The sequence below is a fragment of the Topomyia yanbarensis genome, chromosome 1 (assembly GCF_030247195.1).
Source record: "Topomyia yanbarensis strain Yona2022 chromosome 1, ASM3024719v1, whole genome shotgun sequence".
Classification (NCBI taxonomy): Eukaryota; Metazoa; Arthropoda; class Insecta; order Diptera; family Culicidae; genus Topomyia; species Topomyia yanbarensis.
In genome coordinates this window covers 11,868,124-11,895,828 of record NC_080670.1, presented here as the reverse complement: position 1 = coordinate 11,895,828, position 27,705 = coordinate 11,868,124, and the positions used below count along the sequence as shown (strand labels likewise).

Sequence of the window (27,705 nt, the reverse complement as noted above, 5' to 3'; positions counted from 1 at the left end):
TATTACATTCGCTACGGGAATATGAAATAATTTTGAGAGGCCCAAAATAACTGTAAGTGAAAGTCTTATTTTGCATCACGGACATACCAGCGATTTCACGCGCGCGTCTTTTCAAACTACTGGAGAGGGAGCAAGAAGCAACCAGGTTTATTACGAATAGATAAAAAGGATGTTTTGTTTTACCAAATGCATGTTCCCTACTTAATCGTTGTTTTATCTTTTCTCGCTCTCGATACAAAAACTAACATCCACCTCTTCTACCTTAGATATCCTGCTGAAGATGCGAATCCGGTCCTTGCTCAAAAACTCATTTGTGTTTCGATTGAACATGAAAACATAAAAACAAAATCACAAACAAACTGCTCATGAACCTTCAGTGCAGCTGCGCTGCAAGAGGTCAACGAATCTCGCGTCTTTCTTCGAATAGCTCTGGAAGGTTTTGCGCAAGTGGAAGCGAAACCTGAAAAACCAGCAAAAATAAATCTGTCAACGCACATGGCCTCGCTTTTGCCCTAGAGCCTGCCACTGCTGTTCGTTCATAGTGCAGTAGGCCGTGCTGGCCTTAACGAAGTTCAAATCGGACAATTTCTCTGGTCCGACCGGGAATTCCCCGTCGAGCTACACATAGATTCAACTGTCCGCAGAGGCGATCGTTACTCATAACTCTAATTTATGGAGCGCGAATCGATTCCCCGCCCCGAAGGTTGTTCATATATTCAATATATTTTGTAATATACAGTTGAAGGTAGATAGTTTAAGTAATAGGCTTTCGTCTTACCTGGGTCTAGCGTGCTGGGCGTGCTTTGTTTCGAATTCCTGCAGGAGCCGGATCGCCTCAGCCACTGAAGCCGGATCGTCCTGAGGTCGAGCCTCGGTGAAGGAACTCAGGTCCAGTAGCAGGCTGCATACCAGTAGGGCGACAAGGACCCGCCGGGAGAATGTGGCGGACGCAGTGGACGGGGTGGCCATTTCTCTGGTGCTGGTTTTGGTGCGTGCGGCGGGGGTTGGAAGGTTGAGAATCTATAAATAAAAATTGCAGGATGGCGATAAGTGCATACGCGGGCAGAAAATGAAGCAGGAAAGCATGTTTAATTTTTAAATTATAGGTTTAACGAGACGTGGGGGTATTTCATACAATAATAACGAACGGCGGGAAAGTTGTTACATCTCATTTAGTCAGTTACAGTTTACGATTTAAATGTACACCGGTGATTTATGATATGAGACTACTGCAATGGCCGTCAATTACGTGGAATGCGATAATTGTGCTTTCCTGAGATTCACACTGATTTCTGTTTTAAGTTAGGTTAGTTTTTTTTTGGAATCGCAATACAATTTTTGCCTCATAGAACAAAAACAGATATTTGTTTAAGATAATCAACATTCAAACTATTGTGGAAACGAAATATGTAATTAGAGAAGAGAGGGGACGAATGACGTCATCGTAATCAGATCAGCAAACTAATTCCTCCACTTGCATTTCGTATGAACAAAAGCCAACCAGGGACGTTTAATCGTTTCTGTCAACAGATCCCATCAGTAAACGGTAAACCTACAGACTCATTTTTATTAATTATCATATTTTCCAGTGCCTGAAAAAACATTTATTCTTCTTTCACATCAGGTGTTGGTGTATGAAGTTTGGTTCCTAGGTGGATGGTGGTTTCCCCTCCCGGACCAATTAACTAGATGCAAATTAATTATGCCGCTCGGCGCTGCCTGTTCAGGCAGAAACGGCGATTTCCCTGTGGTCAAAGTGCCGGAAACGTGGCTTATCACTGATTTCGGTAGTTGTTGATCTTTTTTTTGTTCTAGAAATCCCTTGCTGTGAAGGTGGTCAGTTTCAAGTAGACTATTTTATGCATTTACTACTTTGCCCTTGTATTATGTATGTTTTTACAGATGAACCCAAGATGCCTACCTTGTCGGATCTGGTGATTGTGTGGGAGAAAATAATGAAAATCATAATTCGCCGTTAACTTTGGCGCAGTTTCTAATACAAAATGCTATCCTTGATCTACTTTTCGATTATCATTTCATAATTTTTTCTTCATGCTACGAGTTATCATACGGTGGTTTTCAAGCACATCGTGAATAAATGACACACATTCGTTTCCGGATGTTTTGACGCAGGCTTGTGTGTCCCAGACCTTGACCTTAACCTCAAAATCTACTATTGTGTTTTGTATTTCGACTGTTTTACGTGACTGGCATTAAAATTATTTGTACCGCTTATAATAATAGGTTAGGTTCAAAAAAAAGAAATTGATTATTGATTGAGAGATAAAAAATTGCTCATTCCAAACGCGGAAATCGACTTTGTCTAATTTCATCATATCAGAAACATCAAGAAGTTCTATGCTATATTTATATTTGAAACACAAAGTGTGTTTTAGTTTTAAGGGATTTGCGTCAAGCCGGCGCTAATCTATTCCGACAATAAGTTAGTGTCGGTTTCTGATGAGGCGAAGCCGAAACGCAACTAAGTATATATCAAGAAGTTAAAAAAAAACACTGGACGAAGTAATGTCACTATAGTAACTAGGGTAAACCGAGGTGAGCTGAAACAGAGGAGAGCTCAAACAAAGTCCATTGCTAGAAAAACCATACAGCACTGTTGCAAAGCTTTTGTAGAACATATACGAAAGATGTAAAACAAAAGCATTTTGAGCAGATCTCTAACGGCATGGTTTCGCTAGTTATGGGCTTTGTTTGAGCTCTCCTCTGTTTCAACTCTCCTTCGGTTCTGAAATAAATAATGAAGCGGCCCGCCTTTCTGGCAAAAGATATCTGATTCACGTTTTGGAAAGTGATATTTCGATTTTTGAAAGCGCTACTAATGACATGTATGGAGAACGACCTAGAATTTGGCTAATCCTCGGCAGTCTTCGAAATGCATACAAACGTCTTACTACTAAAAAAAATTTCTGGGTGCAATGCGGGGGGGAGGGGACCTGCCTCGACGTGCTTCTACCTGGAGCAGCAAGTGTATACGAGATGAATTTTATTGGCATGTTGCTAATTTTTTTCAATTCTAGCCAAATGAATCATTGACATTGTTGTCGTTTGGATCGTGCTTATTTCTAGAAACAAGAACATTTATTGGTCTAAGAACTAAGCGAAGATGACTCAAAAAAATCTATTGACAATGGTATTAAATATTTGCTTCCATACATTGATAATATAAATTCGTAAATATAATGAAATCGATCATGCAATGCACGAATTCATTCGTCGTTTTCTGCAACGAAGTATTTTCGTGCATTGTAAATAGTAGGTTTCGTTCATTTCATGAACAAGAATGGCCGCTTGGTGAACGAAAGCTTTCGTAAATTTTACACATTTAATATACACTGCACGAATGTTATCGTTGATAACAACTTTATTTTTCGTGAATGAAACGAAATTATTTTGATACGAAGAAATAGACGCTTGATGAACGAAAGTTTTCGTAAATTTTACTTATTTAGTGTACATTGCACAAATATTATCGTCGATAACAACCTTGCTTTGGTGAATGAAACGAAATGTTTTGTTTATTATAATAAACGTTTATGTATATTACGAACGATTTCGTTGGTCGCACGAATTCACTTCGTTCATCTTAGAAAAGTTTTCGTATTTATTCGCATACCTTTTTCATTCGATCTTTCAGGATCGATGTTTAACAGAGGCAACAACGATTTTTTAACTAACTAAAAGGACCGATCTGGCCTAATCGATTTTATTGTGGTATCTAGAAATGGCTGCTTGATGAACGAAGGTTTTCGTAAATTTTACTTATTTAGTGTACATTGCACGAATGACGTCGTTGAAAACGGCATTATTTTTCGTGAATGAAACGAAATGTTTTGTTTATTTTAAAAAATGTGTGTGTTTATTACGAGCAATCTCTCTGGTCGCACGAATTCATTTCGTTCATCTAACAGCATTTTTCGTATTTAATAGCATATTATTTTGACATTGCGCCGGCAGAGAAAAACTCAAACTTATTCATACAAAACCAATGAGCGTTCGCGATGGCTCAACTGAATCCGTACTGATCCAGTTTCTGGATTAACTGGAAGCAAAAGAGGTTCAGAAAATCTTCCTGAAACCGGCAGACACGGATACGGCTACTGAATAGTCAGACCGAGACCGTCGTGATGACCTACAATTATCTGACGTATAGCAACAATGACTCCATATTCTACCTCTATTGAAGCTCTTTTGACGTTGACGGTTTGACGAATGGTTCTTGTAAATATTTTAAAGATATTCGTATACATCAGCGAACAATTCGTTTACCGAACGAAGCTGTTTCGTAATAAGCCAACGAAAGTCGCTTCGTGGTTTTCACGAAAAACTCGTAATAAAAAATAAAAGTGTTTCAATAGAACTACGAACGATTCATAATATGTACGAAAAATTCGTATATATTATGAAAACTTTCCGTACGAAACTAATTCCTAGCGATTTACGAATATATTCTATCAGTGTATATTGACAGCTACGTGTCGATTTAAAAGTGTGGTATTTTAGTGGTGATCTTCTAAAATGGAATGTTTGTCAAAATGTTAACGAAGTTTAATAGCTACTGACATTGAATATCGTCACTGTTAAAACATTCAGATGTGACATGTGAAGTACATGAAGTATTCCAAGAATAAGCAAGAGCAATGCGCTTCGTTTTAGGTTTCCGAAAATTATGGAGTATATACGAAGAAGTAGTATGGATAACGTAAAAAATAATGAACATTTAACCTGCCTTACTCCATCATTCCTCCTTCTTGATGAAAGTACTCTTCATTCTCAAACAAACGTCTTATAACAATGAAGGTCAGATTACACCGTCCGGAGAGGGTAAATTCATCACATTGTACGCAGCTCACCTGAGTTCGAGCTCCCATATTGTGTTTTGGTCTCTTTACCACTATCGGTCAGAAATGCTAGTAGCTTTTGATGATCTGCTAAAAGAATCTTTCGTTTTTCGACGATTTTTTAAAATAATTTTAACTTTTGGCTTAGCTGACTTAGATTTACCCCCTCCTCCCCTCTTGGTACTCCACTGGTTTCACAATCTGAGCAATTTCCCTTAATATGATTTATTCTTCTTATTGGGAGCGACAACTACTCAAAATACGAACCTATAAGTAATTCCATTAGAAATTTTGCTCCTTTGTCAAGGCAGTTTTGCTTGTAATCCGTTGGTAATGACGCTTTTGCCGACCCTATTGCTTATTATTTCCTGATAAATGTACCCAAAGGTTGAAATTCATCGGTGGAAAATTGAGCAGAATGAACACATCAGTCGAAGAAATTTTAACCAATTTTTGTTCAATTTCAAAGTTAGTATGACTTTTATAAATAAACGCGGAAACTAATTTTGTTCAGGATATTTCGGGCAAAGCCGTCAACATGAAGTGTTTGAAGATGACGGACGGAATATTTTCTTAGGAGACTGTGAAATCAAGGTATTTGAAGGCTACGGAAGGAGGATTTTTGTTTAAATCGGTTTACAATGCTAACGATCAACTCGCTTCTGCCATAGAATAATACTAAAAATTTATTTTAATAGTTGTTCCGTCACCAAGCGTTATATTTATTTCCTATAGTAAGAAGCGTGCAAAAATAATGAAAAAAACCCGATTTCCAAAAGATTCGATCAATGTTCATTCATATATGACTTTCGCTCATTTCACGTAAATTCCAGCCGCAAATCTTGAACTCTTGAGCGTTTTTTCAAAACGTCATATCTGCAATGAGTTACTCTCTTTGTTTACTTTCTCTTCTGTTAATAATTCGGTCACTTTAACATTTATCCCTCAGCTCTTTGCATAATATGCCAGTTAAAACCACCGTCTTTCGATCTGTACTGTAAAATAAGTGAAAAGTGTTATAGTGACGCCGTAAAAATCGAAAGAGAAAGTAAACAAAGAGAGTAACTCATTGCAGATATGACGTTTTGAAAAACCGCTCAAGAACTATGTATTCATGAAATCAGTTGAGTGTTTGAGGGCGACCAAGGGAGAATTTATTCAGCAGACTGTATATTAGGCTGCCAATGGCATGTATGGGAAAATATGACCATCTAATTTTATAACCGGACAGCCTTAAAAGTATTAGTACATAGATTCTAAATTCTATGTAAAATTTCAGCCCAATCGGATTCGGAGGGGTTGCATAAAACAGTCAAAGTGAAGAAATTTTCACCTATACCTTTCTATATTCAAGAATCGAATTCGTATTTATCAAGCTAGCCATTTTGAAAATTTTTGGAGTCTTGGGTTTCGAAAGGTAGCATAAATGTTTATGGTGCCAAAAGTCTTAAAAATACGCGAAGCATCGAATCTTACTTCATCTCGTAAACGTTTGCTTTTTGAGGAAAGATTTTCAAAAAAAACCTAGAACATTTTTTTTTCGAATTGACGCCAGGTTTCGGCATTTCATAAATTTGCCTGACATTGTGCATTCAAGAAAAAAATGAAAACTGTATTTCTAAATTCAAGTTTTATGTCAACTCAAATTTTTTCATGTCCCAGAACGACAAATTCGAAATTACAACAGATTACCATATTACGACGTTTCGTGACATTTATAAGACATTTTATCCTTCGATTGAGCTCAAATTTTAAATAAAGACTTTTTTTACGGTGCCTAAACTATAGAGATATATCTAGTTTGCAAATTCAGGACGACTATAAATATCGGCAGGCTACTGCATACTGAGAAGACTATTTTTCGGAACTGTTGAGTGGTTGGTTAATTGTTGATAACGGTTCACATCATTAGATTTCAATTCTAGTAAAGCTCTAGTGCCGTCACGATATTCCGGTTGTGTCGCAGACATTACCCATTCATCATTTTGCACGTATGCGAGTGAAACAATGATGTTTTTATGATCATTAACTGATAACGATTTTACGCAGTACCAAACTATATTGTTAGTTTAAGATAACTGTAAATATTTCCTAAAAAACTATTACTATTGAATTCCTTGTTTTAAAATTTTCATAAAAAAAATCTTTTGCCTCCTCTCTTGTATATAGAATCTTATTTCTAGTCTTAAGATAGCTGTAAAATTTTTCTGTTTTATAAAAAAAAATTTCAACATTGTAACCTCCTAGTTTTAAAATATCCAAAATGTAAAAACAAAAGAATTTGGCACCGCCAAGCTAACGCATTTGTGCCTATCAAATAAACGAAGTGAATAAAAATAAAAAAAAGATTTTACGCATTCAGTTGCTAAGAAAATCGGTAGCATCCAGTCACACATCAATGGGATTGCTGATCACATTATTGCTTAATACTATCTTCTGATTTGTTTTTAAATTTATTATACTGCCGCTATAAGCATAACTGTTCCATGTGTTGTGATATTTCCTATATACATGGGACAATTATGCGTAGAGCGGCAGTATATCTCCCGTCATTTCTATCACTTACTTCGGTATCTTTCAGTTTTCACCTGAGACCTGAATTATGGTTAAAATGGATGTCAAACAACATTTTTCGTTAAACTCGGACTTATCATTTAAAATTGTTTAAAATGGTTTCAACATATCTGATCTCTTCTTTCGGATCAAAGATAATCCGCTAATGATTTCGAAAGATCTGACTCAGAAATATTCAGTCGTGACAGATATCTCCCAAGTTCACCCAAATAAGCTCAGAATTGTGATATTATATACAAAGCAAGCAAATGACGTTACTGGCCCTAAACGTGTTTTTAATGACTACCACGTTTATATTCCCGATCACTAAGTTGAGTGCGACGGTGTCATAGGGCGCAAATTTTAAAAATTCAGTTGCCTATCTCTGATTGAATTTACGGACTCAACGTTCAGTTTCAACGTCTCTCTGATTCATTCAATTCTCAACTGACTGAAATTTCATGCAGAATCGAATGCTTGAGTGCAGAGGAAATATATGTTAATTCACCAACCAAAGTATTTAATTATTATTATGTGGACAGTTTGAAGGCAAAAGTTGGTATAAGTTACATTTTCAAGCATAAGTGTAATTTATATCTGGTGCACTTTTCCTCGATAGCCCCTCTTAGAGCTAGCATAGAAACAAAATGCCGTATGCGTCTGAAACCTGACATATGCGAACGTGAATTTGTTGTATTGAAAGAACGAATGACGAGGGAAACGGACCAAACAGTTCATTCATCGCGGCGGACATGAATTAAATTTTGTTTCACTTTCAAGATCACGCAAGGATGTCTATTTTTTAAGCTCTAGACAGTGTAGTCGAGTTTATCATGCATGGATATACTGTAGCGCGAGGTTGGCTTTTTCATGGACACCTGGTAATCGCACTGGACGGAACAATATAGCGTCTCTTTTCAAACTCGTGTCGAGTGACCTTTGGTGGAACTGCTTTCGTTTAATTGCGTCTTTTTCGATAATAATCGTCTGTCTGTTCGGCTGTTTGCGCAAACGGGCTATTGTAGCGGTAAATCTCGGAGTGACAATCGCGCAAAGATGACAATTTTTGCATTGGGAGTGCTAAAAGCGTGCATATTTTGGGGGGAGTCCACATGACCTATTACCACGCCCCGCTAACTTCGTAACTCACGACGATAAATCATTATGTTCACTTGCGTCAGGAAGAGTGTGACTCTGATGAACTCCATATCTTTTAGTGATAAATATACAGCTTCTGGTCTTAGAAATTTGAGATCAATCAAACAGTTTTCAGCATTTCCAGAAACACCAAAAATCTCATGTTACATTTAAATCAGAGTTTTAATTTTATGTATGACTGCTTGGGCCTAGGATAGGTACTTCAATTCCCACTGTACGTACGGCAAGGTTGTCTCCTCAATGATAATTGATTTAGCTTACTTCATACTTTGCTACAGCTTTAAGAAGGTGGCCTGTTTTCCCGCCCATGCCCACATATCTATCCCATTGGTATTTCTATGTAACTAAGAAAAACTAGCGTAAAAATTTTGCAGATATTTTTACTATTTTTTGTAATTTGTAGTTTTTGCAGCTCGAAATTTTCTTGTCGTGCAACTCAAACACGTTCTTTGTCTACTCTTTTATCTACTTTACATAAGAGACAAGTTATCATACCGATCAATCATTCGCAGTTACTCATTTTAGTAGGTTCAATTTTCGCCAAAATAAGAAACCAGGGGCGGATCCAGGGGAGGGGTCCGGAACCCCTCCGAAATATTCAACTTGTTTAGAAATTTCAAATGGATATCGTTTTGGTGAACTGTAGCTAACGAGTTTAGATAACACATTTGATCTATTTTTAATTCTGCATTTTCAAAACAAATTTTTCACTTTCATCAAGTTTAGACATCGATTTTCATTAAATTCAGACCCATTCTGAAACTTTTTTTTCTGGTTCCGCCTCTGTAAGAAACGCTGTGTAAGCAAGTGGAAAAATATGGGAAAGGTAATAAGCAATAAAAAAATTGAATGAGTCTTAAACCGGTCATCAAAAAAGGTTCTTCCGAAGCCCTGTGGTTTCGCGATTGTTGGTACGATCGATGTACCCCGCAAAGAAGTGAAGGTGATGTAAGTCCCTCTAAAATGTAGACACCCACGTACGTGATTTGTGCTACTCGTGTGAGCGCTTGCTTCGATTTGCCGCAGGCTACATGTACTAAGAAAGGTGTTTGGCAAATCGACAACATTAAGGGTCATATAAATATAATGCTCTGTTAGTGTCCAGTTTGAAGACTCTCCCAAACCATGGATAATTTTTTGTTGGGCGTGATGGTACGTCGGTACTGACGGCATTCTGTTTGACCCATCAAGATCCAGCGTGATCAACCCTTTCTAAACCATCCGACAATATAAAATATGATTAACGAGGCATAAATTTGGCGTTAAGGTTCGCGTAGAATATGTAGAAGAACGCGAACCACGATCTGAACACCTGAGAAAATTGCGTAAACGCAGCAAAAAACAAGCAATCACTTTGTACTTTCAATTCGAAAACCAGCTAATAGTAAAATTTATTTTTAATTCAATCAATCATTATTAAAACACACACAAAAAACCTACAATATGTTGTTCGAGTAAGTATAAGGTGTAATTGAATAAATATGGTTGAAAAAAAAACATTTTTTTCAGATTTTTTTGAAAAAGTAATTAAACTAATAAAGGTTTTCCAAAGAAAAAAACTTCCAGATAAGAAACTTGCCATGGCATGGCAAATTTAAGAAAACAATTTTTTATGTTGTTCATTTTGAAAAATTTATCGTTGTCGATGAAGAATCATATCAGTATTAAAATGAAGTGTGGAAAAATAATCACTATTACAGAATTTGTATTCAAAATACTTTAAAAATGGCTGAATTTTGCAAGTAACTTTTTGTGATCATTTTAATTGAAAATATCTTACATTAACATTATTGGAGTACATCTCTTCAATTTTAAACACAAAATTTTAGAAAAGTTTCTTATTTAATTTTTACCAGCTATGATAATCTTATTTTATTGTTTATTGTTTTCCCAGAAATTTGTCTTAACGAGTGATAGTCTAATTTTACGTTTTCGAACGATTTTGATGTGAACATTTTGTTTGCAATGTTGCATTGATTAGTTATAACTTCTGCTCAGTAATACATCTAAAAGGTGTTAACAATTTTTTTCTATACTATATTAAATTAGTTATGGAATTTGCGTTTCGACTTCACCTCATCGGAATCCGACTAATAATCGCGGGACAGGACTAAATTATTGACGCTAGCCCTAGAAAAGGAAAATACTATTTGTATTTCTGAGCAGACCCCTAGTGTGTGTCCCGCAAGGAAAGGAGCGTCTATCCGGTGCTAGCTCAGTCCTGTCACTAAGTTAGTGCCGGATTCTCATGTGACTAATTCGAAACGCCGATTCCATAACTGATGTACTTTTTAACCCATTTACCTAAAACACATACTTCCTTTTCAAAAGTTAACCTTAAGGCGAAAGTGTCTACAAACAAATGAAAAAGACATCATCATATTCGAGCATATGAAAAATTTCGTACAACTTGAAGACGATTGAGTCCAGTCGTGCACAGATTTTACGAAGAATTTCTTGAAAGTCACTTGGTTACAATTCCATACATCGTACAATTGCTCAGTTAGGTTGTATATGAAAAAGCTGAAAATATTTTCAGCCTTTTTCAAATGGTAATTTAGTGAAATTGTGGGTAAACAAGTATGCGGAAGCGAATTTGCCTAATTATATTAAATTTTCACGTTTGCAATATTTCACTAGATTCATAAAATTCACACAAATCTTCTTGAAAAAAAAAATGCAAGGTATGAATTTACCGCTAACACTAAAAATCACCGATTCAAAACTCCATGTGAGAATCGTTCTTAACTAATTGAAATTAAAATACAAAAGTTAAAAATCACATTTATACACAGTTAATACTGTACCTGTCGCCAAATGGAAAATAATCCGTCCCACTTGTTGCTTTTCGGCAACGCAAACTGACAAAACTGTTCAGAAAACTGTTGACTCACTTTATTCTTCAACTTCTTGAATGAAGTTCTGGTTTCCGGTAAAAACTGTTCACTGCTGAAACTATACAAAAGCAGCAATTTGCGGACTGTCACCTGGTCAGGATAGCTTCCACTCGAAATCTGTGCCGATTTGGAACTGTCGCCGGCGGTGGTTCCTCGTCGTGCTTTTATACAAGTTTTTCCCCACAAAGCGCGCACAATTTTCCCGCAGCTTTCCCGAGCAGCCGGCCGAAAGAATAAAGAAGCATGATATACCTAACTGAATGGTAGAGGAAAAACCATCCCGCCACCACACTGATAACACAGCGAACGGCGGCATGGTCCCGGTGATGTCGTCACCGTTTCAGCGGGGGCTGCTCCCGTTTCGGCTTTGTGTCGCGGGTTGGGCGAAAGGATTGCCTTAGTCTACACCTCGGTTGCAGAGGTGCTCTTAAAATCGGAGATCGCGTTTCACGCCTTGTGTAATTGTAGACAGCTTGCACCGAGAATGGAATGATGGGTGAGGATTGTGTGCGAGTTGGGTCCAAGAAACACGCATCGGGTGCCGTCGATTATCAAATTGCCGTGAGAGCGATAATGTTCGCATAATTGGAACTGTTTGAGATTGAGTTAAGCCCGCACGGGTGGCTGGCAGGATTACTGAAGAAAGGCTGCAGTCAGCGATGCCACATGTTTTTTGAAATGTCTGTAGAAGAATAACTAAAATGTCTGTAAAAGTCTGTAGATGGTTGTGTAAATCCTAGTTTCATTAAAATTTACTTTAAAAATAGATTCTATTGTGAAGGAATCACTCGTATTCGAAAACAGTTATTCTAGTGCAATTTTACTAAACACTATTACCCTGCGCTCTCTGGAGATCCCTAAAATATTCATAAGTAAATACCAACACATTGACTGCCATAAAATGTTCTACACTGATGGGTCACGAATCAATGAGGCCACTGGCTTCGGTATTTTCAACAATAACACCTCGATCTCTTTCAAGCTTGCAGAAACTGCCTCCGTTTATACAGCCGAACTAGAAGTAGTTCACTATAGTCTGGAAATCATTGATACTTTACTTCCGAGCCATTATTTCATCCTCACAGATAGCCTCAGCACAATTAAGGCACTACGCTCATTAAAGCTTGATAATCACGCTCCGTTCTTTTTGAAGAAGATACGAGAATACTTAACTAAATTAACAAATAAATCTTATCAAATTACCTTAGTGGGGATTCCCGCTCATTGCTCCATACCGGGTAATGAGAGAGCGGATAATTTAGCCAAAATAGGGGCGCTGGACGGTGACATCTATGAAATACCTATTGCCTTCAATGAATTTTATAGCGCTTCTCGTCAGAGGACGCTTACTAGTTGGCAAACATCATGGGACAATGGAGATCTGGGACGATGGTTGTACTCAATTATCCCTAAAGAATCAAAGAAGGCATGGTTCAAAGGGTTGGATGTAAGTCGAAACTTCATTCGTGTGATGTCTAGACTCATGTCCAACCATTATACGTTGAATGCGCATCTCCGCCGTATTAGGATCGCAGAAGATAATCAATGTGCTTGCGGAGAGGGTTACGAAGACATTGAACATGTTGTTTGGTCTTGCACTGAATATCGTGAAGCCAGATCCCAATTAATAGACTCCTTACGAGCCAGAAGAAAACCACCCTATGTACCTGTTCGTGATATCCTCGCTTTACGAGATCTTACATACATGAGCCATATTTATCATTTCCTGAAAACAATAAATATTCAAATATAATTATCCCCACAATGTTTCTAGTTTTTTCCCTTGCTACCCACAAACAATTTAGATTTCTTCGCAGTTAAGTTAGATAATACGATATAAATAAAGAAAAAAATAAACAAAGATAACAGAAAAACTATCAATAGGTTTACAATGAAATTCAAGAAAATAGAGTATAATTAAAAACATTCAAAATGATGATTATCCTCAGTGTTAGCATTAGAAAGTGAATTTTTTTTATAACGTGATAGTCTTAAGAACCTTTGTAACATGTTATGTAAAAAAAACCCCGGCGTAAAAAAGCTTTTGCAAATGCCGTGTCAAATAAACGTTTTATGAAAAAAAACACTATTACCCTTTTAAAACTCTGTAGATCTCTGGCTACGTCTGTAGGAGACATCAAAAGTCTGTAAAATACAGACATGTCTGTAAATCTGGCATCGCTGGCTGCAGTAATGATAGTTGCAATGGTGTACTGTTGGTTTGAAAGTGTAGTAGTTTTGCTTGTCTTGTTGATCAAATGTAAATTTTATTTTTTCTATCTGCAGATTGCAATCTATAAAAATCGGATGTCCGTCTAATGTTTCGTGCAGTCTTAGCTTAGCCTCTGATTCTCTTAATAAAACATATTCTACTCATTTTAAGTACATATGACTAAAGCACAGACAAACAGACGTAACACGAGATGAATTTTCATCGCCCCCAGAAAAACGGTCGTTTTAAATTATGAAAAATGCGCCATCTCACCGAGCGTGGCGCTAGTGAAGCGATTTTGACACATAGCCATAATGCGTCACTTCGCACCACCCGAAAATCAAGATGAAGGGAAAGAAAGGTGGGAACATTCGTCACTTTTAAGTGTATTACTTTTATACATGTAAAATTAAACATGACGTCCGCGACCCTGGAAATAAGCATAAAGAGCCGAATGGGAAAAGGTCGAGCTTCACCTCGCATATTCTGATTCGAAGACTTTTTTTTTTTTTTATACGTTTATTTGACACGGCATTTGCAATAGCTTTTTACGCCAGTTTCTTTTTTTACATAGCACGTTACAAAAATCCTTAAGACTAATTTTAACTATACTAGTACTTTGTCTAAAACTAACACTGAAATCACTTTATTGTTTGCTTTTTTCCTTACATTGTTGTATTTCATACTGATCTAGTATTTTCGGGTGTATTTTTTTTCTGTTATTGTCTAAATTTAAAAACTAAATATTCTAGGACCCTTTAATTGGTGAATGATTAGCCTTGGATGAGAGTATGAGGAGATGAATTTAATTAAATTTTGACAGACGCTGTTTTTAGAAAATGATAGATAAGTTCCATGTATAGAGGATCGCGATACGCCAGGATGTCTCTAACAGGAACATGGATTGGTCTTCCTCGGACTTGTAAAGAATCTACTAATTGTGATCTGGCTTCACGATATTCAGTGCAGGACCAAACAACATGCTCAATGTCATGGTAACCTTCTCCACAAGCACAATGATTACCCTCAGCGAGCCCAATACGACGGAGATGCGCATCTAAAGTATAATGATTGGACATGAGCCTAGACATCACACGGATGAAGTCCCGACTTACATCCAATCCTTTGAACCATGCCTTCGTTGATACTTTAGGGGTAATTGAGTGTAGCCATCGTCCCATATCTCCATTGTCCCAAGATGTTTGCCAACTAGCAAGTGTCCTCTGTCGAGAAGCGCTATAAAATTCATTGTAAGCGATGGGTCTTTCATATATTTCACCATCTAGTGCACCAATCTTGGCTAAATTATCAGCTTTCTCATTGCCCGCAATAGAGCAATGGGCGGGGAGCCACACTAGGGTAAATTTATAACATTTTCTTGTCAGGTTACTCAGAGATTCTCGTATCTTCCCCAAAAAGAATGGATCGTGATTATCAATCCTCTTTGAGCGTAGAGCTGCAATTGTGCTGAGACTATCAGTGAGGATAAAGTAAAGGTTTGGGGGTAAAGTATTAATTATTTGAAAACTATAGTGAACTGCTGCTAGTTCCGCTATATAAACAGAGGCGGGTTCTGCAAGTTTGAGAGAAATTGAAAAATTATTGTTGAAAATACCGAAACCAGTGGCCTCACTGATTCGTGACCCATCAGTGTAAAACATTTTAAGGCAGTCTATGTGTTGATATTTACTTGTGAATATTTTAGGGATCTCCCGCGAGCGTAGATGATCCGGAATTCCACGAATCTCTGCTTGCATGGACGTGTCGAAGAATAAAGTGGATTCAGGAATATCTAGTATATTGACGTATGTGGGAACATACCTAGCAGGCGTTATTTCTTGTGACATGTGATTGAAATACACTGTCATGAATCTGGTTTGGGGTTGAAGCTCGACAAGTCTTTCAAAATTTTCAATTACCAGTGGGTTCATAACCTCACATCGAATAAGTAAACGAGAAGAGAGATCCCAGAATCGGTCTTTTAAAGGAAGAACTCCCGCTAGTACTTCAAGACTCATCGTATGGGTCGACTGCATGCAACCTAAGGCAATTCGTAAACAGCGATACTGTATCCGTTCCAGTTTAATAATGTGAGTGTTCGCAGCTGAACGGAAACAGATGCACCCATATTCCATTACTGAAAGTATTGTTGTTTGATACAATCTTATCATGTCACTTGGATGAGAACCCCACCATGATCCAGTTATTGTTCGCAGAAAATTTATCCTTTGTTGGCATTTCGTTATTAAATACCTAATGTGGCCTCCCCATGTGCCTTTAGAATCGAACCAAATTCCAAGGTATTTAAAAGTCAGGACTTGGGCTATCGTTCTACCAACCAACTGAAGCTGAAGCTGAGCTGGATCACGCTTCCTTGAAAAAACAACCAACTCTGTTTTCTCCGTAGAGAAATCGATGCCTAACTTCAAAGCCCAACTTGATAAATTATCCAAACTATCTTGCAGTGGTTGTTGTAAATTTAAGGCTTTTGGTCCTGTGACAGAAACCACGCCATCATCTGCAAGTTGCCTTAGAGTGCATGGGCTGACAATACAATTATCAATATCATTCACGTAAAAATTGTAGAGAAGGGGGCTTAAACAAGAACCTTGTGGGAGGCCCATGTAACTTATTCTGAATGTTGCCAAATCGCCATATGAAAAATGCATGTGCTTTTCTGACAATAAATTGTATAAATAATTATTTAATATTGGTGAAAGACCACATTGATGTAGTTTCTCTGAGAGAACATCAATGGAAACAGAGTCGAATGCTCCTTTTATGTCTAAGAACACAGACGCCATTTGTTCTTTTTTTGCGTAAGCGAGTTGGATTTCTGACGAAAGTAGCGCCAGACAATCATTCGTTCCCTTTCCCCTCCGAAAACCAAACTGGGTATCTGATAGCAAGCCGTTCGCCTCAACCCAATTGTCGAGACGTCGTAGGATAATTTTTTCCAACAATTTCCTGATACAGGATAGCATTGCAATCGGTCGATACGAGTTATGATCGGAGGCTGGCTTTCCCGGTTTTGGAATAGCGATAACTCTCACTTGTCTCCAGTCGTGCGGCACAATGTTCTGCTCAAGAAGCTTATTGAATAAATTCAACAAGCGTCTTTTTGCTAGGTCAGGCAGATTCTTCACCAAGTTGAATTTAATTCTGTCTAGTCCCGGAGCATTATTGTTGCATGAGAGGAGTGCAATTGAGAATTCCATCATTGTCAAAGGCGAATCTATGAAATCGTTACTTGTGGGAGCATCGCGAGTGATTTTCTGCGCAGGAGCAGAGTCGGGACAAATTTTCTTGGCGAAATTAAATATCCAACGATTCGAAAAATCTTCGCTTTCATTAGTCACGTTTCGATTCCTCATTCTTCTGGCTGTGTTCCAAAGAGTACTCATTGATGTTTCTCTTGACAAGCCATCAACGAAGCGTCTCCAATAACTAGACTTTTTGGCACGACGTATACTGTCAAATTTGTTTTGCAAAATGAAATAATTTTCAAAGTTCTCACGTATACCCCCTTTCTGTTTCATAATTTCTTTGTAGGCAACTTGTTTAGCTTCATATGCATCAGAGCACTCTTTGTCCCACCAAGGATTAGGGGGCCGTCTATTTATTGTCATTCCAGGATTGCATTTCGTTTGGGCTTGTTCTGCTGCTTCAATAATTAAACCCGCTAGGAATTCATATTCTTCGGTAGGGGGTAGCTCTTCTGTCGAAGCAAGAGAAGTGGAAATTAATGTTTCGTATGTTTTCCAATCAATATTTCGTGTTAAGTCATAAGGAACATTGATTGAATTCGTAAGGCCTAATTCACTGTTAATTGAAACAACGATTGGCAAATGATCGCTACCGTGAGGATCAGGTACAACCTTCCACGTGCAATCTAACCGAAGTGATGTCGAGCACAGAGATAGGTCTAATGCACTTGGACGTGCAGGAGGTCTGGGGATGCGTGTTGTTTCGCCAGTATTTAAAACTGTCATATTAAATTCGTCACAAACATTGTAAATCAAAGAGGATCGATTATCATTGTAGAGGGAACCCCACAATACTCCGTGCGAGTTGAAGTCTCCCAGTATCAGACGCGGAGCAGCCATGGATTCCACTACCTCAAAAATTTGACGTTGTCCAATTTGAACTTTGGGAGGTATATATATAGAAGCGATAGACATGTCTTTGCCTTTAATGTTCGTTTGGACAGCTACAGCCTCAATGCCCGCAAACAAGGGGATGTTAATTCTATAGAAAGAATAGCACTTTTTAATTCCTAGAAGCACTCCTCCATACGGGGTGTCTCGGTCTAGGCGAATAATGTTGAAATCATTTAAGTTGAAATTAATGTTTGAGGTAAGCCATGTTTCACATAGAGCAAAAGCATCGCATTTTAAATTATGCAGTAAAATTTTTAAGGAATCAATTTTAGGTATGATACTTCTGCAATTCCACTGTAAAACAGTGATGGAATCTTTCATTGGAGGAGGTGAATTACCCATTGAAAGATACAATCGCTGCAAGGATGGGCCATTGAGCAATCAGCTGCTCTAAAAATGTTCTAATTGTTGGGAGGAAAGCTGAAAGTATACTCTTTAGTGGTTCAGAAATATTGAATGCTTTAAAAATCCAATCAACAATTTCAGAAAATTTCAATAATCCTACCCCCGGCTGAGGCTCAGAGGTAGTCGAAATTTTATTATTTCCAGTAATGGTGTTCTGTTTGGATTGTACGTTCCCAAAACCGGGCGGAATTGATTTCGGTTTTGAATCGGAATTTTTCGGTTTTGGGCGCAGTTTATCTATTGGTGGAGAAATTTTAAGGCCCTTTCTTGGCAGCTTGGGAAAAGAAGACTGTTTTCTTTTTCTGGAATTTCCGGGTAAAACAAATGATGTACCTTCGCACGCTCCGTCAGAGTCAGACTGTTCCGAAAATAGAGATGCGTAAGTGTTTTCTAAGAAGATGGGTTTAGGGGTAGCATTTTTCAACATTTCTGCGTAGGAGCGCTTAGACCTCTCCTTCAAGGATCGTTTAATTTTATCCTCACGCAATTTATAAATGGGGCATGCAGGGAGCTCATGTGAGTTTTCTCCGCACATTAAGCATTTTTCTGAATTTTCATTGCATGTATCCTCTTGATGAGAACCCCCACATTTGCCACACCGTGCCTTATTGGAACAGTAAGTGGCTGTGTGGCCAAGCTGTTTGCAATTAAGGCAATTCATTACACGAGGGATAAAAAGGCGAACAGGGAGACGAATCTTATCGATAATGACATAGTTGGGCAGCGCAGACCCAGCGAAAGTCACTCGAAATGAGTCAGACAGTCGATAAACTTTTTTATCTCCTTCGTGTGATACTGAATGCAATTGCTTGCATTCAAGTATTTTTACGTCTTTAAGTATGGTGTCTTTGAAACGACCAACCCCATGCTTAACTAAGTCATCAACAGTCAAACTCGATTCTGTGATGACCCCATCAATTTCAATTTCCTTTGAAGGAATATACGCTCTATACTCACGCGTAAAAAGCTCGCAAGAAGCAATTGCATTGGCTTGTTTGAGACTACCAACGACAATGCGTATTTTATCTTTATTGACTTTGACGATCTCTTTTACATCCGAGAATCGCGAAGTCAAATCTTTAGAAATTTGAATAATATTTAGCGCCTTTACTTTACGCCTAATAAATACAATCCATGGTCCCGTTGACGACTCTGGGTAAATTTTAATTCTAGTCGGATTTACATTTTCAGCATAAGGCTTAGGGGGAGGGTCTGTTACTCGTTCTCCCATCTCTTCATCCATTTTACCTAGCAAGAAAAACTATCACAAAAAGGAATGAAAAATATACCTGTTATACCTGTAGAACACACCTCATGTGTTACGTTGTAAACTCGGTGCCCGTTGTTTGACAATGTGACACTTGCTGTCCTTCTTCGTCGCGTTGCTTCTTCAGTAGAGAAATAGTCCTACCTGCAACACTTCAAAACTCTCTCCGATTAAGCTGCTCGTCGGTATCACCACCACAAGCGCGCTCTCTCCGTTTCCACCACCTCGGTAGACAAATGTGACTACCTGTGGCTTGCTGCGAAAATCCCACTGTCGATGCGGCACTTTCCGGTGCCCCTTGTTTTCCTTATTCGTCGTACCACTTCTGCGGTAGACAAATAGAGCAAATGGGTCTACCTGTGACGCTTCCCTCTCGTCGATTAGAATTGCCCGACGACACCAATACACTATATTTTTTTCTGTGTGTACAGGCACGATCACTGTCGATTTCTGCCACCGCGGTAGGCAAATTCGTCTACCCGCGGTTTGCTGTCAAAACACCACTTGTCGAGGATGCCGTTGACCACGCCTCCGACGTATCAACTGTTGACTCACACTTAATTCGAAGACTTAGGGACAGATAAAAATCTCTAATCTACCGATAAAAATAATTGTATCGTCATTTGTTTGTTTTTCTTCATATCCTTTTGTTTAATCGGTTTTTTGAAGAAAAATGACAACTGTACTTATACATAGAAAAATTGGGTACCGCCATTTTCATCTTATGCAAACTATCGACACTGAATCCCTCTAAATAACAACTCGCCATCTCTATCGATTCCATTCGAACACGAGACCTGTCAATGGCCCTCGTTCAAGAAGGATTCGAAGTGATTTTTTAGGATTTGGTGCTTCTGACAGGTCTCTTGCTCGATTGGAATGCACATTAAACTGACAGATAAACAAACGGTAGAGATGGCGAGTCTTTCTCTAAAGGCGTTTAGCATCTTTAATGCAAACCAAAACTAACAAAATAATCCGCAAACGTAAAATGTATTCCTGTCCATGTGTCCACGGCATGAATTGTTAAAAATCATTGCATACCGGTCGGTGACGGTAAAAAAGCGACGAAAAAGAGTAAACAGAGACAAGAATCAGCCAAAGAAGGACTAGAATTGATTACTTCGCACGAAAAGAAAAATAATGTTGGTGTTGCTTAATTTTCCGTAACAATAAATTGTTATGTTGAGTTTTAAAAATGCAGTCCTTACTCTACATTCTTTAAATCTGCCAATTACAATCATTATCCCATGGCGAATTGAAGTACATAACATAGCCGATTTTTCTATTTCGCTCTTCAAATTTAACAACTGCAACAATGCTTACCTTTCATTTATCATCTTGCATTTGACAAGTGGTGTGGACATTGTTGCCAGGATTTCGGTTGAAAAAAATTTATTTGCTATGGTTGCCAGAGACCCATTTTGTGCAATGTGTTCAACAGATGTCGCTAGTATACCGTGGGCGATGATTTTTTTAGAATTTTCTTCAAGCTGTTACGTCTGTTTGTCTGTGACTAAAGGTTATCCAATAATATTGATGTATGCAATAGAGGCTACAAAATTAATTTTTAAAATTATACGTAAGGACGTACACTATCTATAAATCTCTCTCTCTCCCTCATTAATTGACTGTGTTCGATGACACTTGGAATTTGGGCCGCTTTTCGACAAAATTCCGGTTCAAATTATTCAACCGATTCAGAGTCTAAATCGATTATGGCATTTGAGTCGGAGTTTCGGCGAAAGCCAGGGAGAATTCTAGCTCTTTTGCCGGTTGGTTTAACTGGAACCCGGCCACAAGTACATTCGCTTCGAATGCTAAGCAGGGAACAGGGCCGTCTTAAAAGCACTCGAGGCCCCTTGGCGCTATTGAACTAAGGGGCCCCTATTATTGAACAGTAGATGTATTAGTAGCAAGGTTCTCCATGCCACTCGAAGAGTTTTCCAAATTTGAGTCAAGTAGGCCAACATATCACAATGAAGATTCGTGTTTCATTTTATGATTTTCAAAAAGAGAAATATTGTAAAGATTATTGGAAAGATACCAGAACATTTAAAGGCTAGAAAATAATGATATTACGTGCCGTTTCTCCTCGTTGCAGTATGTAGCAGTAACCTCACAGAATTAACATATGGTACTCTGACCTTCATAGTTGCACGACGTTGTTTGAGGTTGAAGAATGCTTTGGCCAATGCTACGAGAAAATATTGGTTTGATTTGTACACAATGCACTGGATCAACTCAATGCTTATAAGCTGTTAAATTCCAATTACACTTGGAAACGAAACACTGACTATAGGAACAAGCCAGAGATGCCCTTAAAGTGGAGTTCTGTCACCCTCAACGAGTTATTCAGAAGTAGGTGGACTAAACGAAAATATATTGTATAGAAGGATACATATTTCAAAGTCTCCATTTTAAAGTAGCTTTACATTTGACAGATATGTAAAAATATTGAAAGCTCTTCCTCAATTGTTTATACAATTCCCTTTACTGGTTTCATCATGGTCTGCACGACATTGATATCTACCTTTTCTGCACCTCTTATAATCCTAGATTTTAATTGTGCGGCAGCTTGCTAGCCATTCTCATACACAAGTTGTGTATTGGCCAAAATGATTGGATGGGTCGAACATACGGTATATTAGGTGGATTATCATAAAAAAATCAATAATTCAGGGGTTCAATCAAGCATTGGTTTTTTTTGCATAATGACATGATGCAGGATCAGATAAAACAATTTTGTCATTTGTGTGATGTTTTTATATATTTTTGAAAAAAAATCAGGTCTAGGAATTTACGGTACATACAGCTTCTGAAATGGTTGCCCCAGACCCCAACTAATATTTTTTGTCCAAATTTAGCTTTTCTGGAATGAAGATTTTTTGATCGGTATAGAATTCTCTTTCGGTTACGTCAGTTCTATTAGAAAATGTGAAGTATTTTTCGTCATCATTTACGCTTCAAATATTTTCGCCGAAGTTTGTGACATTTACCAGGAATCTCTTGTAGCTGTTTTTTGTGTACTACGGTTTTTTAGCGCGAGAAAACTTTTTATGCCTAACGATTGTTAACTGCGAAGCAGACTTAAAATTCTTATGTCCATTCAATGAACGCAAAACGACAATAGATCCACCCCCGTTTACTGTCTGCACAAAATATGTTTATATACACACAAAACAAAATAATAAAGACAATGTCCCTGCTTCTTTTGATTCTACGGAAACTAGTAGCAGTAATTCTCGATCTTAATTTAAATTTTAATAACATGAAATTATAGCAATGTGTTCCAATATCATCGCCATCTCGTAAATCCATGGAATCGAACAACGAGAAGTAAATATCGTATATTAGCATAGCGAAAAAAAGTTTGCGAGAGAAATAATGAAATTGCATTTACATGCATGCTGTGGTTTAGAAAGTAGCATCACTCTCTCGTCTTTTTAGCTTGATTTTGGTACATGAAAAAGACATTTTCGATTTGGCTACGAAGTGTTGAATTGTTTTGATATTTTTTTGTTTCTTACGACTAATTTGTCTTTTGCGGCATTTTGAATTTTAATTCGCGTTGGATTGATTATGTTACTTTTTTGACTGGGAACTAGGGTGGTTCTTCAGGACAGATGTCAATGAAAATGGTCACCTTAAATTTTCGCATAAAGTCTTACATAAAATGCTTATTACATCGAAAAAGGAATCTATGCAATTTTTTAGCTCAATCGGACATCATTAAGGGGGGGGGGGCGGCGGCGTTTGAATAATGATTTCATAATATTCCAAAAACTGCAACATGAAATGGTGAAAATCGATTTTTTTGTCGAAATATATCTAAAAGTAACATGAAATATCAGCATGTAGTGTCAAAACAAATAAAAACCGCTAAAAACAAATTTAATTTTTTCTAGTTCCAAGGAATTAGAAATTTTTGAAAAAAAAAACTCGAAAATCAAAAAATTTTTTGTAATGCCTTATGATTTAAAAAAAAATTCCAGCGAACTGGGCTTGGGAGCAGAACAAATAAAAAGATGGCAGGGATTTGGGGTTCCAACTAAATCGCCGCGAAGAAATTTTAGAGAAAAATTAGAACAGAACAATTTAAAACCAAAGGTCAGTGAAATTTTTAAAAATAACATTTTTTTGGGTTAAATTGTTTTGCTCCCAATCTCAGTTTGTTGGGAAACCTCGATCAAAAATACCCATTTTCACCTAAAAGATGTATTTTTTTTTTAATTTCACAAAACTTTGGTTTTAAACTGTGAAGTTCCGTATCATTTTTTTTTTTTTAATTTCTTCGTGATCATTTAATTGGAACCCTGAATCATTGCAATCTTTTTATTTGTTCTGCTCCCAAGCCAAATTGGATGGGAAAATTTGATCACAAATACCCATTTTCACCTAAAACATGTATTTTTTTAAAATTTCGCAAAAGTTTGGTTTTAAACTGTGGAGTCCCGTTTCAATTTTTTCGAAAATCTTTTCACATTGATGTAGTTGGAGCACTTAATCCCTGCCATCTTTTTATTTGTTCTGCTCCCAAGCCCAGTTCGTTGGGAATTTTTTTTGAAATCATAAAGCATTACAATACAATTTTTGATTTTCAATTTTTTTTCGAAAAGCCCTTGGAACTAAAAAAAAAATTAAAGTTGTTTTCGTTTGTTTTGATGCTAAAGGCTGATGTTTCATGCTATTTTTAGACATATTTTGACAAAAAAATCGATTTTCAACATTTCATGTACATTTTCCCCTCTTTGGATTTTTTGGAGTATTATGAAATCAATATTCAAACGCCGCACCCCCTTAATGATTGTCCGATTGAGCTAAAAAATTGCGTAGATTCCTTTTTCGAGTTAATGAGCATTTTATGTAAGACTTTATGCGAAAATTTAAGATGACCAGAAACCACCCTAGTTCTCCATACAAACTTTGATTTTAAACTGTGAAGCCCCGTTACAATTTTTTAAAAAATTTCTTCCTGAAATCAAAAAACATTCGCCATTTTTTTCGTTCTGCGACCACATTTTTTATTTTATTTCGCAGTGTAATCAATGTAGGAAATTGCACAACACATTTGCACGAACTCGCATGAAAGAGGTGTTAGATGTAACTCTCTGCTCTGATGGTATTACACATGAGTATCCAATGAGCTCGAACCGTCATTATCTAATCATAAGTACAATTTTAGCCGATTGGGTAGTAGGGAGCATTAGAGTGACATGAAAAAATACTACCATCGGCCTACCCCTGAGTCGATTACTAGTCCCACCAGCAATGTCTGCTTCAAATTTGAACGAAATCGGACAAGATAAACTACTGGACCAACTGCTTAAACTTTGTATGAAATTTTTCTATAATTTATATAGAGAAACTCACTAGCTCGCATTTTCACCGCTATGTGACACTGTCTGAATCAGATTTCTACTGCAAGTTGCACTAGGAAAGATGATTTGATTGACAACAACGTTGTTGAAGACTGCAAATCAATACTGCTTTGATATGATAAGTTATTAATATAAGAACGAAGTGGTGTCTGAGTCAGTTTTTCATGAGGCCTAACAGTGCATTGTAGTATCAGTAGTCGATTCCACGAACTTTATATTTTTGTGAAATAATTGTTGGGTTTAGTTTAACTAAAATCTTTTCAAGCACACTTGGAAAGATTTTACTTTATAATATGAGTTATGCTTTGATTAAGAAAATTTGTTGTTGAACAGATATTTTGCAGCAACTCTTCTGAACATGTCAATATTCTATCTCTCTTCTTTGAAAATTAAGTTTAGCGCTCTTTAATCAATGAAATGTGGAACTAAAATTTTGTAGCTAAAATAATAACTTTTCATCTCAAAGCTAGATTGACTTACAGTCTTTAACAAAGTTGCAGTCAATGAAATTAACGTTTCTAGTTGGTACGTGTAGTGAGAATTTGATGCAGGCAGGGCCTGCCAGCGGTGAAAATGCGAGGACGCGATTTCTCCATACAAATTGTAGAAAAAATTCACACAAACTTGAAGCACGTTGGTCCAGTTATCAAGCTTGTCAAATTTAGTTCAACTTTGGAGCAAAGAATCTTGGTGGGAATAGAAATCGATTCACGGGTGGCCGGGGTGAGTTTTCAAAAATTATTTTTTTCTGAACAGTCTAATGAGCATGGGGAGGATGGGTTCATTATTAGGGATTTATCGCCTTTTCACTTTAGATATAAAACCCTGCATTCATTCTCATTAAATAATTGTAGTGCATCGAAAATTTCAGACGCGGAACACACGTGGAAATTTTTAAACTTTAAGATTGTTCCAGTTGCGAGTGGGTAATTACCCACTCGGGTATTTTCGAGTCGGTAGTACTACCCCACGTAATCCGCCAGTTCTGAGCCAATCAACAAATAACGGTATTGTACCAACAAGGAACTGTTATGTTAGTATTGTCAATATACCGCAATCGGATTGTAAAATTGCGAATCTACGCATCCCCTTCAGAAGATTTTGCCCTACAACGACCATTGTTTGCTAATGTTTTAAGTACCATAAATCGCAACTCAACGGGCATAACGTTACATGGATGAACAAACAATTACTAATCAGCCGGCGCTGCGGGATTGCTACGATAGAGACACAAACGCATTGCTTTCTCAACTGATTACAATGCAAATTGGCTTTCCGCGATTCTCACCGCCGCCGCCGTAACAGCCGCAGATTTTTTTTCTGTCCGCCAACCTGCCCACAGATAAGCTAGTTTGATTTAATTAGTTGTATTACCACCATACTATTGACGATTCAACTGCCGATAATGTGTTTACATAACGATAAACGATAAATTTATTTCCGGAAGGCAGCCAGATGGCGAACGACCGGGTAATCTAACCGTTTCCGAGGGTATTTGGAACGGAATCCGATGCCTCCGCAAGTTTCATTGATAAAAAATAATTAGTTGTCCGGTCGCCTCGCAGCAATTTGAATGCCCGACGAGATGCGGAGATCGTATCGGGAGCGCATGCGTTTGAAGTCTCCCACTCCCCCCCAAATGACGACAGTGCCGCCTAGTGTGGAGTAGTGCGCTCAGTAGTAGCACGTACTCTAATGACAAATGGCCGTTACATCGAGAGAAGCGCGCGTACGCTGGCCCGTGCAAGGTTGTTCACACTAAATACTTCACAGGTCTCGACGATTGGCGAAGTGGTGTGGTGGGTGCAAATACATACATTATAATAAATTGTAATTACTTTATCTCGAGTCCGCGTGATCTTATGATTGTTATTTAATAAACGTCTTGACAGGTTTCTGTAGTGCGCAGTAATTTAATCGGTTTTTCTATCAATCGGTATTGCATAATTGAATGTGCTGTATGTACTTCCAAGTGGTTGTCGAATACCAGAGTACCGCAGTGTTGGACCATGAACGAGAGCAGGTTAGAAAGAGGCGATGGACATGGGACCGGATGACGGCGCGCTCGGTTTCCCGATAGGCTATTTTGAAGATCAAAGTCACTTGCAGCCAGGACCGGTTTCCCTTTCAGTGTTTACATAAATGAAAAATTATATAGCTGCGTTAGAAAGGAATGCGTTTTTTTTGTCGTCTGTTACACGAGGCGGGTTACGCATGTTGATTGCTGGAGGGTTGCTTCTAAGCGATACGTTTTATAATTTATGCACGATGCACTTCCTGTTCAGTCACTGCAGGTAATAGGTCTATTGTGGTTCCAATAACAGCAAACGGATTCTATGGAAGAAGTAGGTACACTTTTTCGAAGATTTTTAAAATGTTTTTGTTATGGCTAAAATTTAAACTCCTGTGAATAAGAGAATAATCCACAACAGCATACATTGTGTATTTCCAAGGATTTCCCTACACTCAACCTATAATTACACCTGACATCACCTGCACTAATGGCTCTCATTCCGTCAAAGGCTGCCCATAAATGAATGATTAATTTGATAACGCGTGTGTAATCTTTTGCCCAGTTAGTGGCACGTTTTCCTATGGAATTTGTTAATGCTACCGACCAATAGGTGTTATTCTGTCTCTGCTGCACATTTGTGTAATGATTAGGGAAAAAGATTCTCAGAAAAGGATCAAGAAATGTGATCCAAGAATTAATATACTAGTGTGTGTCTTGATCCGACGCTAAATAAGCAAAAAAAACGAACGTCATCAGGCTGTCTCGATTGAAGGAAACACGAAAGATGTTAAGTTGTAAC

At 37.7% G+C, this 27,705-nt stretch overlaps 1 protein-coding gene across 1 annotated transcript in view; it reads right to left on the bottom strand.

The window, feature by feature from the left end:
- Positions 1 to 774: 774 nt before the first annotated feature.
- Positions 775 to 27,705, bottom strand: part of LOC131693558 (uncharacterized) — a 32,222-nt gene continuing 5,291 nt past the window's right edge. Inside the window, exons 2-3 of the mRNA XM_058981481.1 lie at positions 11,378 to 11,600; positions 775 to 1,020 (exon numbers count right to left, since the gene is read on the bottom strand). Coding sequence (XP_058837464.1) covers positions 775 to 1,020; positions 11,378 to 11,600 — 469 coding nt within the window. The remainder of the gene's footprint in view (positions 1,021 to 11,377; positions 11,601 to 27,705) is intronic.